This window comes from Sinohyriopsis cumingii, chromosome 12 (assembly GCF_028554795.1).
Source record: "Sinohyriopsis cumingii isolate HCF-2022 chromosome 12, ASM2855479v2, whole genome shotgun sequence".
NCBI classification, from domain to species: Eukaryota; Metazoa; Mollusca; class Bivalvia; order Unionida; family Unionidae; genus Sinohyriopsis; species Sinohyriopsis cumingii.
In genome coordinates, this window is record NC_142972.1 from 116,572,168 (window position 1) to 116,588,115 (window position 15,948).

The window sequence follows — 15,948 nt, forward strand, 5'->3', positions numbered from 1 at the left end:
AATGACTGTACCTCCCGTTTTATCGTATTTCCCAGCCAGTGATACCTCCAGATCTGAGGCTGTCATGCATTGAGAAGTTCCTTCCGTCGCCGCAGGAAGCCCATACAAACTCAGGCCACCCATATTGAGATTTTCTGTCATCATGCCACCCGTCAATGACAACTTAGTCTGGGCGAATCTATTCACGTGAGAATATCGCGCGGCATTGGCGTCCGGAGGTGGATAACACACGTGTTCTGGGTTGGTCAGAGTGTTACCGCTCATTTTAAGACGAACCGCCATGCCATCTCCAGAGCGACTAACTTTATCCTCATTACTTGTTTGAATTTCCAGAGCCTATCATCGTCCCAAAGGACATCTGAATATAAACCATGAACATCAGTAACCTCGACACAAATAAAAACGCCCCAGAGCATCCACATCATTTTTTTAGTGCCGGATTGCCATTATATGATTGTGGTCCTCAAATAATCAAAATATCAGCACAACGTCTGGAATCCCAAGAAAAGCTCATGGGATAGTGCCTCCTAGGGAAGACTTTCCCGTCTTCTTTGTCCCCTCCATCCCCTCAGGATTAGAAACTGCTCGATTCAAAGAGCAAGTGTATTGGCAGAGCCACAAGAGGATGAATATCTGTCGGCGACATATAGTCGTATTGCTTTCGGGTTGATTCAGACGGACGCGTAAGGGTCAGTGAGGTAGCTGAAGAAGATATGGAGAGGAATATAATCTGTCTACAATGATACCAAAAGTTCTTACTCGTGAAGATATTGACATCGTACGTAAATTGGTAGAGCTGGCAAAAAAGGGTAAGCTTGAAAAATCGGACGTGATAAAGCATTAGCAGGAGATCGAACAAAAGAAGACTGCATAAGAACTCCGTCGTGGAGTCAGCGTCCGCTACCTTCACACTCCAACCGAGATCGTCTTACCTCTCAAGTTGCTGATCGCCTCCAAACAAGGGGGCAAACTTTGTGTGGACATAGATGACGAAATGGTCAAACTCCTCAACCATCTTCTGGATCAAAAACTCGTCACGTTCTATCAGTATCGCATTTTGTACGAGGACATGATACAGACGACATGGACGACGCTACGCTATTGTTCGACTCCAAGTCGGTCACGTCCACAGTGAGGTATAATCCTCCCTTGGAAATGGACCAGCAATCATTGTAGGAAATCGCCTTGATCACAGCTGAAATCTGCAGAAGCTTCTTTAACGTCACAACAATCGGTATCTAACGTCGTCGCGCTTCAACAAGAAATTAACACGATCCAGGAGAATATAACATCATCGACATTGCGACGGAAATCTCCAGACTGATCACCTCCAAAGGAGACTTCTCAGACAACTTTAAAATCGAAACTATTACTATATGCTACGTAATCGTATCACCTTCGCATAAAATTACCGTGTCCAATTTGACCACTAACACCATCGGATATCTCCTAGGGTTTAGCGCTGGGACATCTCTGACCCAAAACAGAGTATACGAAGGAAATATGCGTGTCAGTATCACCGATGTCAACAGCCTCCTCATCAATTACTAGATCACTCAGGTATCCCAGTCTTCGGTAGACTCAGCCTCCAACGTGATTTATTCCTCGTCCATTAACTTTCCTCCAGTCTTGCTCATGCCAATTCGTCGCAATCCCTTCATTTACTATCTCATCACAAACACGTACTCAGTCTCTGAAATCACCATGTGGCTGATCAATAAGTATGAAAATACTGTCAATAACAACAACGAAAGGATCACCTATTATTTGCATGTACGTCGCGAAAACATGTTCGCAAATGAAATAAAGATACGACGAGGCCTTCATGCATATAGCGACGTAAAATCGTCGGTGGGTTTTTATACACCTTCTTTTCTTCCGTACGAGCAGCCCTTCCAGGCATTTCCGTTAAAGTTGCACCCATTGCTCTCAAGGCAGCCGAAGCGGTAGCCACATGAGTAACCTCTGCAGCAGGAACGGCGGTAGGAATTTTACAAGACCTAGATTAAAAGGTTAAAGGTCCACCAGCACCAACCTTGGGTGTCATCATGTCAGGGTATGGCTTAAAACAATACATTTTTATCACACTTTCATAGCATAGCATCGTGTATTTGAGATTCACTCTACATGCAACAGTGTACGGTGGCTAAGGACACCATCTGGTGGAGAGTCGCCACCAATCCAGGCAAAGAACTTCAAAGACACGTCTTCGTCGCCTTTCAGCTTGCAGACCAGCGTAACGCTCTTCAACCACAAACTCAAAACAAGCTCATACTTAATAACGTAGGTCTCTCACCCATTCAACTGCAGACAATACTCAGAGCAAGAAGTCGAGTTCAACTTCGATATAGGAACTCGAAATTATTCTCGCGTTTACATGATGCTGTTAGAAGCCATACAGAAGTATCAAGACGTCGACACAGGGACGGGGGTCTCGTTTCGAGATTTTGCTAAGTTGTATCTTATCTACCACTTCGTTGTCTCTAAACATACCGAGCGTCTTAAAGACTCTGATGCCGACATCGAAATCCGATAAACGGTGGCTCCAGGAGCTGATTACCTCTGTTACACTCCGATCACCTCAGACTTCTCGATGTCCCCAATGGCAAAATGAATATCCTTGCATATATATGCCTAGGAAAATGACAACTCTTAGACAACGAGACGAAGGCGTCATTTCCCAGCCATCGTTCTCTTCATCACAACTATGGCTCCCAATTTATTCACTAACATCCTATCGCCTTAAGGACTATCTAAAGCCAAGGGGCCATCACCAGAGCTATTAAAAAAGCAGTCATGGGCAATGGCACAAGAAAATGACAAAAGCGTGCCATCACCCATCGTGGATATCGAAAAATAAATAGCATTTCATATAATGTTACCAGGCCATACGTCCCAGTCGAAGTCCAGTTGTCTCCAGAGTTGTATAAATGCACCGCTATGGCTGCCACTCATTAAAATCCTGCCTCTATTCGTTTGAGTATATGGCAGATCGGAAAGGTATCGTTCTTCACTTATCCGCCTCTCAACCGTCCAAACAAGGAGGATTTATCTAACCTCTGCTGGCAGGCATCGCTGAAACCTTACTGCCAGGATTGTTTGGTATCAGTAAAGGACACCAACTGCCGGGAACCACGAGAGGCAAAGGCATGAGAAAGAAAAAGGTTTCAAGCCACTTTGATCTCGAATATCTCTTTGCCTATCCCTCATTCCGAGAGGTCTTTTCCAAAGATCAACTTCCCGAACAGATGACCTCTGACTCCAAAATTGTTACGTTGGACAAGTTACACACGTCATCCGTGATTCTCATTCGTACGACGTCGAGTATTTCGATTCGTTTGCTTACCTCCTCCCGATGCTGTCGTACGCTATCTCCACAAAACGCATAAAGGAACAGTGTATAACTCGTTAGAACTTTAAAATGTTGACGATAGCACCTGTGGATGGTACAGCGTTGATTACATCCAAGAAAGGCATTGAGGACACTCTCTCGTTGAGGTTATCTTATACTTTAAATAATATCCATCATGGACTCGTGGTATCTCAAGTGTAAAGCCAAGACGGAGAGTGCCGATCCCGTCCAGGTGGTCACCAAATATAAACGCTTCACGATCCCACCAGATCTGCAGTGTGCGAATCTAAAAAATCACATTTCATCTAACAAAATGTATACAACATGCATCATTGTATATATTGCGAGCTCAATACGAGATGCAAAGACCTTCGAGAAGAAAGAAATATGTTCGTGGGAGATTGTAAAATATGCGGACATCGACAAATTCTAGGGGGAGCCATGGATGTCCATGTTCTCTTCAGAAAACTTCCCAGACCTAGAGGTGCACGAACATTTCCAGCACATAAATATACAGGGCCATGGAATCCTTTAGAACAACAGCTGGATGAACACGATCAGCCACTGCCAGGGCAGGAACCCTACAAAGATGTCGATGCTTTTTCCTTGCGTAACGATATCTGCTACAGAGATCTTCCCGATGATAAGGCGTCATACTGAGAGACTTACAGGAATTCTAGCCTAAAAAGTTCGGAGAAAGTGTAGACCGAGCTCTCGTACAATGCATCACTGGCACTAAACATAAGTTGGGCATATATTTCGCAGATGAGCTGCATAAATCCGCACGTACGTATTTTCCACGACGCAGAGTCATCGCTGTAGTCGTCGACGATATATGGTCAGCAGATCTCGTCGATACGAGTGATTAGAGCGCCTACTACGATCGTTTCCACTAACTCATCACGGTTATTGACGTCTTCAGTAAATAAGCTTGGGTCATTCCACTTAAAAACAAAAAAGTAACTTCCATCGCAGAAGCACTGGATAGTCTCACGCGACAACCCAATAAACTCTGGGCAGATCATGAAGGTGAATTTTACAATAAAACTTTCTCAGACTGGCTTCAAAAAAAACATCACTCTATACAGCACTGGTAATCCTTTCAAAGACTTTGCCATCGAACGATTAAACTGAATTCTCAAAAATCCTATGTGGAAAACGTTTTATCAGTGATAATGCTAACCGACACTTAGATTTCCTGCCAGATCTCGTCGACAACTACAATTAGACCTGGTATCGAACCATTCGAATAAAGCCCCCACCCGCCGAAGTCTCCTCTAAAGATCAAAACAGCAGGTTGGAGAGGTCTTATTTATTAGATCAAAATTTAAAGATGGGGATCCCGTCAGAATCAGCAGACAAAAATGCACATTTGAAAAATAACTCCGAACTGGATGGAAGAATTCTTCATCGTCCATACCGTTTAAAAGAAATACATTCCCATTACCTACTCCCTCCAAGAATCATCAGGTGAACCCATTCTAGGGTCTTTTTACGAATAGGAATTACTAAAGACAAACCACGACATCTCGGAGTTGAAAAAGTAATCTGTACCAAAGAAAAAAATCACTCGTCAGGTGGCTTGGCTGTTCTGAACATTCAACTCGTGGACTCCCACCGCTTCTCTGATTACGATACCGCCTGCAAAATAATCTTATCGTATTCCTCCATCAAGCTACAAAGCATGCTCGTGAAATCCCATCTTGTCAAAGATACGCTTAAATACATACTCAGATTTTATTGAATTTCGCACGATGCACTAATTGCACTCGAATGACCTTATTGAACCAATTACAAAATTAATTTTGCTGGGGCTCTGACAAATGAAAATGCTTTAACTTATTCATGATGTAATACTGTTGATTTTAGTACTGCGCTGGACGCTGATGACTGTGACTACGCTTCACTCACTCCTCCTCTTCCTCTTCTTCACTCTCTTCACAATAGATCATCTCATGCACATAACTCCGATCCTTATTTGCGTACGCTATCAACTCCTTCGCACGCTTCAACCATTCTTAAGACTCCTCCTCACTTAATTCAGACTGTGGATCTGAGCTCTTCTCACTCAGATTCAACGTATTCACACTCACTCCAGGGATAAAACGGAAAAGACAACTTCATTATACTACAAACAATTCTTTAACACAGTTCAGTGGAAACATTCCATCATCACGCAGTTATGAAAGAAAGGCAGAACCCTCGTAACCCAGTTCCACGGAAGGTCTCACTCACCTAGACCACGCAGGTGAGCCAAACCCCCTTCGATCACAGTTGAACCAGAACCCCCATAACACAGTAATAGAATTGTATTAGGGTTCACACTCACCTAGACCATGCAGGTGAGCCTGCACCCACATTTTCTTCTAAGGTGAGCATTTTTTTGGAGGCATCAGGAACAAGTGAGCCATAAACCCCAATCTCCAGTAGTAGAGTTCTATGGAGGCTCTCCTGACCCCTCCTTCATCACGCAGTGATGAAAGTGAGCCGGAACCACCATTTTTATCAACTACTACCCATCTCCATAGTTATACAAACACTGAAGACTTTTTAATGTTATTTATTTTGTCTTGATGGGAATTTTCTGAATTGATAGTGGTATAAAATGTTCTGTTGTTGAATCAAACAACAACAGACACCAGAAGGAGGCTTAATAAATTTTGCAGCAAATGACAGATTATACCACGATCAACGAACTAAAACAAAATATTCTTCTCTTGTCATTGAAATTCTGATCTCATGTACATGTTTCCTTGATGCTATTTTGTGTTGGCTTTTTTTTTCTATTTTTTGCAGCGAATATTCAAAATCCTGTCGCGTAAGAATATTCTTCCTTGTTTGAATCATTACTTTCATCGTCGAAGAAATTCGACAAGTCTTTATACCGAGTAAATTTCTGTAATGAAATAACAGAACCATGTTGAAATTAAGTAGTTGAAAGAAGGAAACAACTATTTGCTTACATATGTCAAGAAATATGTAATAAATATAAAAAGCACTACACCCAACACAAAAACAAAGAACAAAACAAAACAAATACAATAACAAAACATCAGTAACGAGGAACCCGATCTTTTTGAAGTCAGCTGTTCCCTCAAAATTCTGCTTGTGATTGATTTCTTCAAATCACTCGGAATTTCGCAACTTGGCTTCGAGGCCAAATAGTACCCTTGTTATTTTTGGGAATTTGTATCGACGAAAGAGAGAGAGAGAGAGATTGTGGGTGGATTGAGGTTTTCCCTGACATTCCATGTAATGTCGCTAGGGAAAGAGACATCTAAATCACAAAGAGATATTTTCAAAAGTACCTGGGGCCATTCCAGTGCTAGTGTTCTGATTCTTTACTTTTACAATAATGCCGAGCTTACTAAGCTACTTAACCGACGTTCTACTGTTATTCAGACCACTCTAACTAATACTACTACTTCTACTACTACTACTGATTTTCTTCTACACCACTAATAAAAACAAAGCTTACTACTAGTACTAATAATTTATAAATATCTTGTTCCAGCTCCGGATGAATTTGTGTTGTTCTCTGAGGGCATAGAGATACGGATGATTGGCCGTGGACGGACACCAGATAACTCTGTTTATACGATAGTAAAAGCTACAGATGGAGATATAGAAAGTTTTGCCTTCCAGTGGCCATATTTATATTTCGTTACTCATGATGCAAGGTAAAATTTGTTACCAAGATTTCACACAAAACAAAACTTCATGTTATGCATTAATGGCTTCAGGGCTGGATTAACACTTCGATAATAGGGCTATAACCATGGGCCCTCATATTTTGTAGGCCCACCTTTAACCCATCAATTCCATAGTGAATTAACCCTAAACCCGGACAATGACCTTAAACCTTTAGCCTTAATCCGGCCCTGAATATTGCAATCGTGTGGGAAGATAAGCATTAGAACATATTTGTCTAAGAGACAGCCATTAAACTATGCATGTTCTTGTAGCAAAAGATGCCACAGTCTGGACAATATGCATACAAGCACACTAGATACTTTGACGGGCGGACAAGCGCATGGACTGTCGATGTTTAAGTTGTTGAAAGACATCGGAATCAACCTATTATGAAGTCAGTATGACTCCCTTGGTGAAATTTGAGAGAGAGAGAGAGAGAGAGAGAGAGAAAAGACGAAGAAAAAGATGATGATGACTAATTTGACCTAGCTTAAAATTATTTTCTAATCAGCATACAGATTGAAACAAATTATCGCAAAACTACATAAAACCGCAAAACACTACATAAAAACGCAAAACACTAATTAAAAACGCAAATACGCTTCGTATACTTTTGAGAAATTGGCTAACTCACTGACTGTTAAACAGTTTGGTTTGGTTTTATTTGCTGTAGGGTTTAACACCATTTGTCAGCACACGATAGGCTATACATGGCGGCTAGTATTAATGGTGGAGGAAGAACCCGGGAAAAACCCCGGAAAGAACCACCGACCCACGAGAAGCTACTGGCAAGCTTTCTCACATACCCACATTGGCCGAATCCGAGATTCGAGCCGGCACGGACAGAGATGAGAAACAGTTTTGTAGATATGGTTACCTTATAGTCAGATGGTAGATATCAGATTTTATATTTCTATTATAGTTAGTGAACATTGGATGCTTGAAACTTTTCATTTCTTGGCAAACAAGGATAGTCTGTATAAATGAAACCAACATCATTGTCTTGTTCAGTGTCTAACCATCCTATTTCTAACGCCTTTTCAACGATAACATCCTGAACTGAGACATGATGGTGTCTAGTACCATAGCAATTAGCCAAGCATTCGTAATACTTTTTGGTGAAATACACATATTTCGAATTTCTTTCTTGATCTTGTATACAAGTCACTTTATCTTCTTTTTAAAATCTGAGATAAAACTATATTCGTGTTTTGTAAATCACGTAAGATCCCACTGCACAAAAGTGCAAATCCCGGATTAACAATAATTGCATGATAATTGAACCAGGTTATATTACATATGCATACAGACATATGTATATAATTGTATTTGTCAACCTCGAGTGGTTTGTTTTTTTTAATCGCATTGACAAGTTTCGCTAAAAATTGCAGCGTCCAGTATGTTCAAACATGAGTGACAATTGAGAAAATTCTGCTATGAGCATTGAGCCGCGTTTGCTTACTCCTGCAAACAAAGTTTGTGCAGAAATAATTAGAAATGTGTACAGAATTATGAAAAATTGTTGTAATTGCCTGAAAATCTAATCAGACTAAATATTATGAGACACAAAATTCGTATTAAACTTCATTTGTCTTCCTCATCAGGTTTTTGAATAATGTACTAAAATAAATTTTCCAAAATGTCAAAATGGCCTAAGGCTCTATTCAGATGGTCTATAAAGGAAAAGGAAAATGAACATGCCAGCAAAACTTCATTTGTCTAACTCAAGTATGCCCCCATGCGTATGTACCTAATGCAAAAATGCTTACCAGAACGTGTAAGTCCAAAAAATTTAAACATTTAAAGAAATGTGAAATAGTGGGGCCGAACTCTAAACACGCTCGCCTTGCAGTATCATTCTTGATTCCGTTATCTGTGTCCACATTCTTCCTTTCCCTCAAGCTGTAAACAAACACCTAATCACAAAACTACTTACGCCTGCGTAAGTACATTTATGGGTGGTGTGAGGTGGTTGGGTCTACTTTTTACCTTACTCTGTTATGACAGTGAACATAGCCCGAAAGGGCCAATTGAATTGCCCTGTAGTGGTCACATGGGTTTCACTGGCCAATCATTTGTCAGGGCTTGCAATTGCGCACAGTTACTTGAATGGTAATTAGCATTACTTTCAACTGAACTGCAGAGGAGCAGAGACGCTATCCTGAATGCAGAAAATATTTTGGTGTGGAATTTTAAGTTTTAACTCACACCGCCGCCCCCACACAACCTTCCTCCTATTTTTTCATAAGGAGGTGAATCCTGCGCATATATATGTATGTTTATTTATTGGAGTGTAGGAATTCAGTTTTTATGATGTTGGATATATAGGTGTGTTTGTGTATATATATATATATATATATAGAGAGAGAGAGAGAGAGAGAGAGATATGGTGAATTTTATGCATCACACTTCATGAACAATAACGAATTGTGTTACTTTCATTAATATAATCTTCTGGCTCAATAGCCAATCCTTCTTTCGCATTGTGTATCTCATTATTAATATTTCATGTGGTTTTTATTTATATTTTATTCATATTCAGTTGAAAATCTTTTGCCTTGAATTATGTTTTATTTCTATAGATAATCTATACTGAAGTCACTAAATGTGGCCTGCAGCAACAATCATGGAGTATGTTATTATTTCTTCCCCGATGCCTGACTCTAAGCATGCTCGCCTTATAGTATCATTCCTGATTCCGTTATCTGTGTCCACAGTCTTGCTTTCCCTCGGGCTATAAACAAACACATAACCATAAACGATATTCTGAAATTACCTTCATACTCACCTAGTAATATGTGTATAAATACAAACATGCCTACGAAATGTACATCTTGAGTGGTTGTTGCTTGATGACTTTAACCTTGTGTGCACAAAGATCAGAAAATTGCAATTGAAAAAATGCTGCTATGTCCTAAAAATCTAATAAGTTCATCTACATATGAAAGCAAATAATGTAGTCAAATTTAATTTTTCTGTGTTAAGTGGTTTTATCCAGTCTTGCTAACAAGGCTTTCGGGACTTACGAACCAACGGACATGAACGTAGCAAGTTTTTCCATCTATAAGTTGTGTTGGTATGAACTTCACCCAAAAGCCGAAATAGATCAGACACGGTCTAAAGAATTTTTGTAACAAATATAACTCTTTCAAGCAGAAATAATGATATGCAATAGACAGAAATTGTTATAGTCGTTAAAAGAAAGGGATATAATATTCATTACCCAGTTTAATTTTTTTTTTCTCTTTTTCAAAAGCTGCGTCTAATTTAAAGTGCATTGAACACGTTAGTAATGTTAAATGCATCATACTAAGAAAGACACATCAGTTATATATACACTGATATTGTGGTAGATGAAACTAGATAAGGAATATTTGAAGATGACTTTATAATAAGCCGCTACTTACATTTTAAGAAAGTAAAATGATCAAGAATATGAAATAATTATTTTGTAATAACTTCCAGCTCACAACACGCCGAGAAAAGAAGGTAAAGTAGTTCTTTTTCTTATTTACAGTCAGTCTATAATCACATTGTCTTAATGTCTGCAAGAGTCTTACTGTTTCTGAATTATTTTTTCTGGATGCAAAGTAAATGCCATTGAATTAAGATTTTAGTTTTGTGCCTTGATGTTTTATCTAAAACTGTAGTGTTATACTGGAGGCTGTTTATTTGTCACCATGGAAGCCCCATAATTGACGGAATAGGAATGATTAGCAAAGTAAATCAGTAGCAACAAAAACATTCTATATATATATATATATATATATATATATATATATATATATATATATATATATATATATATATATATATATATACAGAAAACTACCTGCAAATCAATGAAACCGCAGTGGGTACAAAAATGGCCCCTAGGTATGCTAATACTTTTATAGGAAAACTGGAGGGTCAACTCTTAGCATCGGTGGAACTTGCACCACACTTGTGGGTGTGCTTCCTCCATGATATAGAAATGAAGTGGCAACATGGAAGAGAAAATCTGGATGATTTCATATCAAAGGCAAACAACTTCCATCCTTCAATAAAATCCACGGCAGAAGTCTCCAACTCAAACCATGTTTTCCTGGACACAGCAACCAGACTGGTAGAATATAAACTCTATATAGATATATACTCTAAACCAACCGACAAACACCAGTATCTCCTCCCAACCAGCTGCCATCCAAAACACTACATTAGGAACATCCCGTATAGCCAGGCACTGAGGATACGCAGAATTAGCTCTGATGATGACACATTCCAAAAAAAGGTCTGAAGAATTATCTAAACATCTGATTTACCGAGGCTATGACAAAGACCTGATTGCGGAGGCAACCCAAAGGGCGAAACAAACAAACCGCAATGAAAAAAAAAGAGAGAAGGAAAAGGCTGATAGGATACCATTTATCCTGACCTAGCATCCAGAAAACCCCAAATTAGGTAAAAGCATCAAGAAAAACTGGCCCATCGTGGAATCGTGTGACGTACTAAAGTTAATACACACGAACAAACCTGTAGTAGCCTACCGGAGACCAAAAAAACTCAAGGACATCCCGGTCAGGGCGAAGCTAACGCCAATCACTAACTAAGACCACACTAGTCAATCTGGCCCCTGTGGCGATAAAAGGTGCAAAATCTGCCAACATATGATAGAAACCAAGATATTTTCTAGCACCTTGACTAGGGACAAACTGAACATACATGTATCAAACAAAACGTGCAAAACAGAGAATGTAATTTATCTCATCACATGTAAGATCTGTAGCATCCAGCATGTCGAAGAAACTGAAAAAGTACACAAAAGGATCAACCTTCTTAGATCTGATTTGATGACAAAGAAACTGTACAGAAGCCCAGTCGCAGAACAATTCTCCTCCCATGGCCACACTTTCAGTGATATAACACTTATAGCAATTGCTCACAACCCCAAATGGAATTCCGAAACCAGGAGAAAAAAGGAATCTTACTGGATACGCCGCCTTAGAACATTGAAACCAAGCTGTTTAAACCAAGAAGAATAGAAAAAGACAGCCATTCACAAATACAATTACCTTTTTGCACCAGGCATATTCTCTTTTCAATGATTCTCTAAAAAAAATATTAGTCAGCCAATAACCTATAATTACTATTATAACAATGAAATATCCGGGATATAATTTGCTCGTACACATATTTACATAAAATAACAGATGCCGCTATGGCTCATCCATTTCTAGGTCAATATAAACTATCATTCAGCATCCGCAACAATCCACAGTCATGTAAAGTTTTACAAAGACAACGGTTTGTCTGTTTTATTTGTTTGTCTTGTCTATGTTTGTATTTGCCTTTGAAAAAGACTCATTAAGAGTTGAAAACGCTTAGGCTACCTAGATACTAGTTTATTACATTTATCTTAATCAGTCCCTGACAAACTTGATCCCTTGCTGGATCCAGTGCACTTGACAGGACTGTTATTCGCCATGTGATTTGTATGCATATATATACATCATACATACATACATATATATATATATATATATATATATATATATATATATATATATATATATATATATATATATATAAAGAGAGAGAGAGAGATAGATAGGTAGATGTTGCATCTATTAGTCACCTCCTACAGGAAGTCGCATCAAGCCTATTATGACCCAGAAATAGCAACGGAACTTCTAATTTGAGTTCCTAAGTGACATAAACTACTGCTCCTTTCCTATACATTCATTAACAGGGTATTTCAATATATTACATTAAGTCGTAGGCAACATATGCAAATTAAAATCCACATGCAAATACAACAATTTTATTTGGTACAATGGTTAATTTTTCTGCTTGAATTTGACATGAATGCAACTTATTGTTTTGCAGCACCGGGTGAGTTGACCTTGCCGTATGTGAATCTAGAAATTCTTGACTTGAGACTACTTTTATACGGTTGTTTTGCATGACACGTATCTTAATTGAAATCTTTGATAGGTCTAAACAGATCTAACGACACAAAATATAGATATATTTGTGAAAAATATATATGAATGAAACATCGAGTGGTCTTGAAAAGATCGATCACTTCCTCCTCACGTGCAAGTTATACTTAAGTTGCATTACCTATCGATCTGGAGACATTTACCCTAAAGAGCGTCGTTCAAAGGTAACGTGTTTCAATTGTTATTTTAATAATTTTGTTACAAGTTATACATTTAGACTTAAAAAAAGAGCACATTCTTATTTCCAAATCTTTTTCAGTCTAATTATCATATTCAAACACAAACGTCTAGTCCAGCGGGAAATAACTTAGACCCTGACCTGCTAGCGCATTATGCTTTGGTAGATCAGGCTCTATGTTCTTTATTTCTATTGATTGGTCCTAACAAAGTACATATACCCGTATTTGCTGTCACATTATGCAAAACAGATATGGGTCTACGCAGTTGCATAAGACTTACAAGATAGTATATACGGTACACTGTTGACAAAAACATTGACTTAGCTATTTTTAAATACCGTGGTTCGTAAAATCTGTGTGGACCTATGCATGTCTCTCTGGACTCTCTTAAACAGCCAATCACTATATCTTCTAAACAACCAATCACTATATCTTCTAAACAGCTAATCAATATTGTGTAGACCTATAACCCTTCTTGGATTCTTCGAAGCATAAAATCACTATCTTCTAAATAGCCAATCAATATATGTAGACCAATGTTTTCTTGGATTCTTCTAAACAACCAGTCACTGTCTCGTCAAATATGCTTGTCGCTATTAATTTGCAAATCATTTTGATTTCTTGAATAGTCGATCCTTTCGTATATTTTAAGTAATCGATATCATACATACTTAAAAATAAAGTATCTTTATTTCATCTTCAGGAATCACAAACAATATATTTTTTATATTTGATATATCAAAACAGTAGAAGCATGCTTTGTTCAGTCAGCATATGTATGGTCACAAAACGGGACAATTTCGCATCAACGGTGAAAATGAATCTCTTGTATTTGGGATATTAAATCCTAAAATTAACGTCAAGAAACGTTCAGCGAAGAGAATAAATGTAAAGTAAACCTAGGCATATCGATTTCGTTTGCTGCCGACAGTGTATAATGAACAAATTTCCTATTCTGATCTCTTGGGATTTCTTTCTTTTAAGAATGCTTGGTTTTATTGTCGACTGTGTAGGACTGATGAGATGGAACAAATGCGTTTGACAGGCTTTTGATCTCGAAGTAATGATACCAGTAATCAAGGAAACAAAGATTTAAGATGTAGTTCTTGTAACTGTGCCCCACCCTTCCCTGTGACGTACCGTAGGCAGGCATTATTCGTTCTCCGTCTGTCATTCAGTGTTTGTAAGCGACATATATTGGGACGTTTTTAATTAAATATCACTCTCAATTCGATATGCAGAGGCCTCAAATACTTAATTATGTTCTGGTGACCTTGACTTGAACCTGACATTATTTTATATGCTGGTACAATTGGAAGCGTCTAAGACCAGATTAGGTTCTGGCGATCTTTACTCATCACAGTGTGTCTCATCTTTGCCAGCCAGGGTTCCGATATGTTAACCTTATCTACACCTTCGTAGGTCAATTAGATATTTCAGTGATGAAGAGTGCACCAAGGTCACGTGAACTTGATCCAATTCCAACATCACTGCTGCCTGAGTGCTTAGATCCAGTATTGCCTTCACTAACTGATGTTATTAATACCTCTCTCTCATCCGGGGAATTCCCATCATTATTCAAAACTGCCATTGTAAAGCATCTGCTGAAGAAACCAACACCAGACCATAACGAATTAAAGACCTACCGTCCAGTTTCTAATCTCCCATTTATATAAAAAAAAATCTTAGGTTGTTCGATTTTAGCTTGTATTTCATCTGAAATCAAACAGTCTTTTAGCAATGTACAATCTGCATATCACCCTTGCCACAGTCCTGAAACTACTCTTCTAAAAGTAGTTAATGACATTCAATTTGCTTTGGATAGCGGAAAGGTTATAGTCCTCACCCGCCTTGATTTTCTGCAGCATTTGACACAATAGACCATGATATATTACTTCACCGTCCCCAGTATGTATTTGGCATTCATGATACAGCCTTACTGTGGTTCAAGTCCTACTTGGTCAACAGGACACAAATAGTGTCCACAAATGGAATACACTCCAGCCCAGTTGATCTATGTTGTGGTGTTCCACAGGGGTCTGTTCTTGGATCTGTCCTCTTATTCTATACATTCGGCCGCTCTCAAGTGTCATACATCGTCATCCAGTGTCTCACCAATTGTACACTATTATACCCAAATATACAAATCTAGTCACCCAACTTTAGTTGATGCCACTATCCAAGGTGTAGAGAGGTGCATTTCTTGTGTAAAATCATCGATGACATGTACCAAGCTGCAGATGAATGATAATAAAACTGAGGCCATTCTGATCACAACACAAAGACTTTCTTATTCACATCCTTTACCTCAAACAATAAATATCAGCAACACCAGCAATCAATTCACACAGTCAGTACGAAACCTAGGTGTTACTCTGGACAGTACTCTCGCATTGCACCAACATGTCATGACCATATGCAAGGCTGCAGTCTTGAGCTGAGATGCATCAGATCCATTGGCAAATATATTTCAGTTGATGCCACTAAAGCACGTGTGTGTTCATTAGTTCTCTCTAGACTGGACTATTGTAACTCAGTTCTGTCTGGTTCATCACAATATCAACTCCGAAAAGTTCAAAACACATGTGCTCAGATCATACTTAGAGTACCACGATCAGAGCACACCTCCCCGCTGCTCTGTACCCTACACTGGCTATCCATTCGATCCAGAATGAAACATAAAATTTGTTCTCTGTGCTACGTTTCACTGACGGACTCCAGTCCAACATACCTATCCGACCTC

At 38.9% G+C, this 15,948-nt stretch overlaps 1 protein-coding gene across 1 annotated transcript in view; it reads left to right on the plus strand.

Moving 5' to 3' along the window:
• The window catches only part of LOC149787305 (uncharacterized), a 170,405-nt gene that overhangs the window by 82,626 nt on the left and 71,831 nt on the right, over positions 1-15,948 (plus strand). The window contains exons 14-15 of the mRNA XM_089977841.1: positions 6,867-7,032; positions 10,511-10,534. Coding sequence (XP_089833967.1) covers positions 6,867-7,032; positions 10,511-10,534 — 190 coding nt within the window. The remainder of the gene's footprint in view (positions 1-6,866; positions 7,033-10,510; positions 10,535-15,948) is intronic.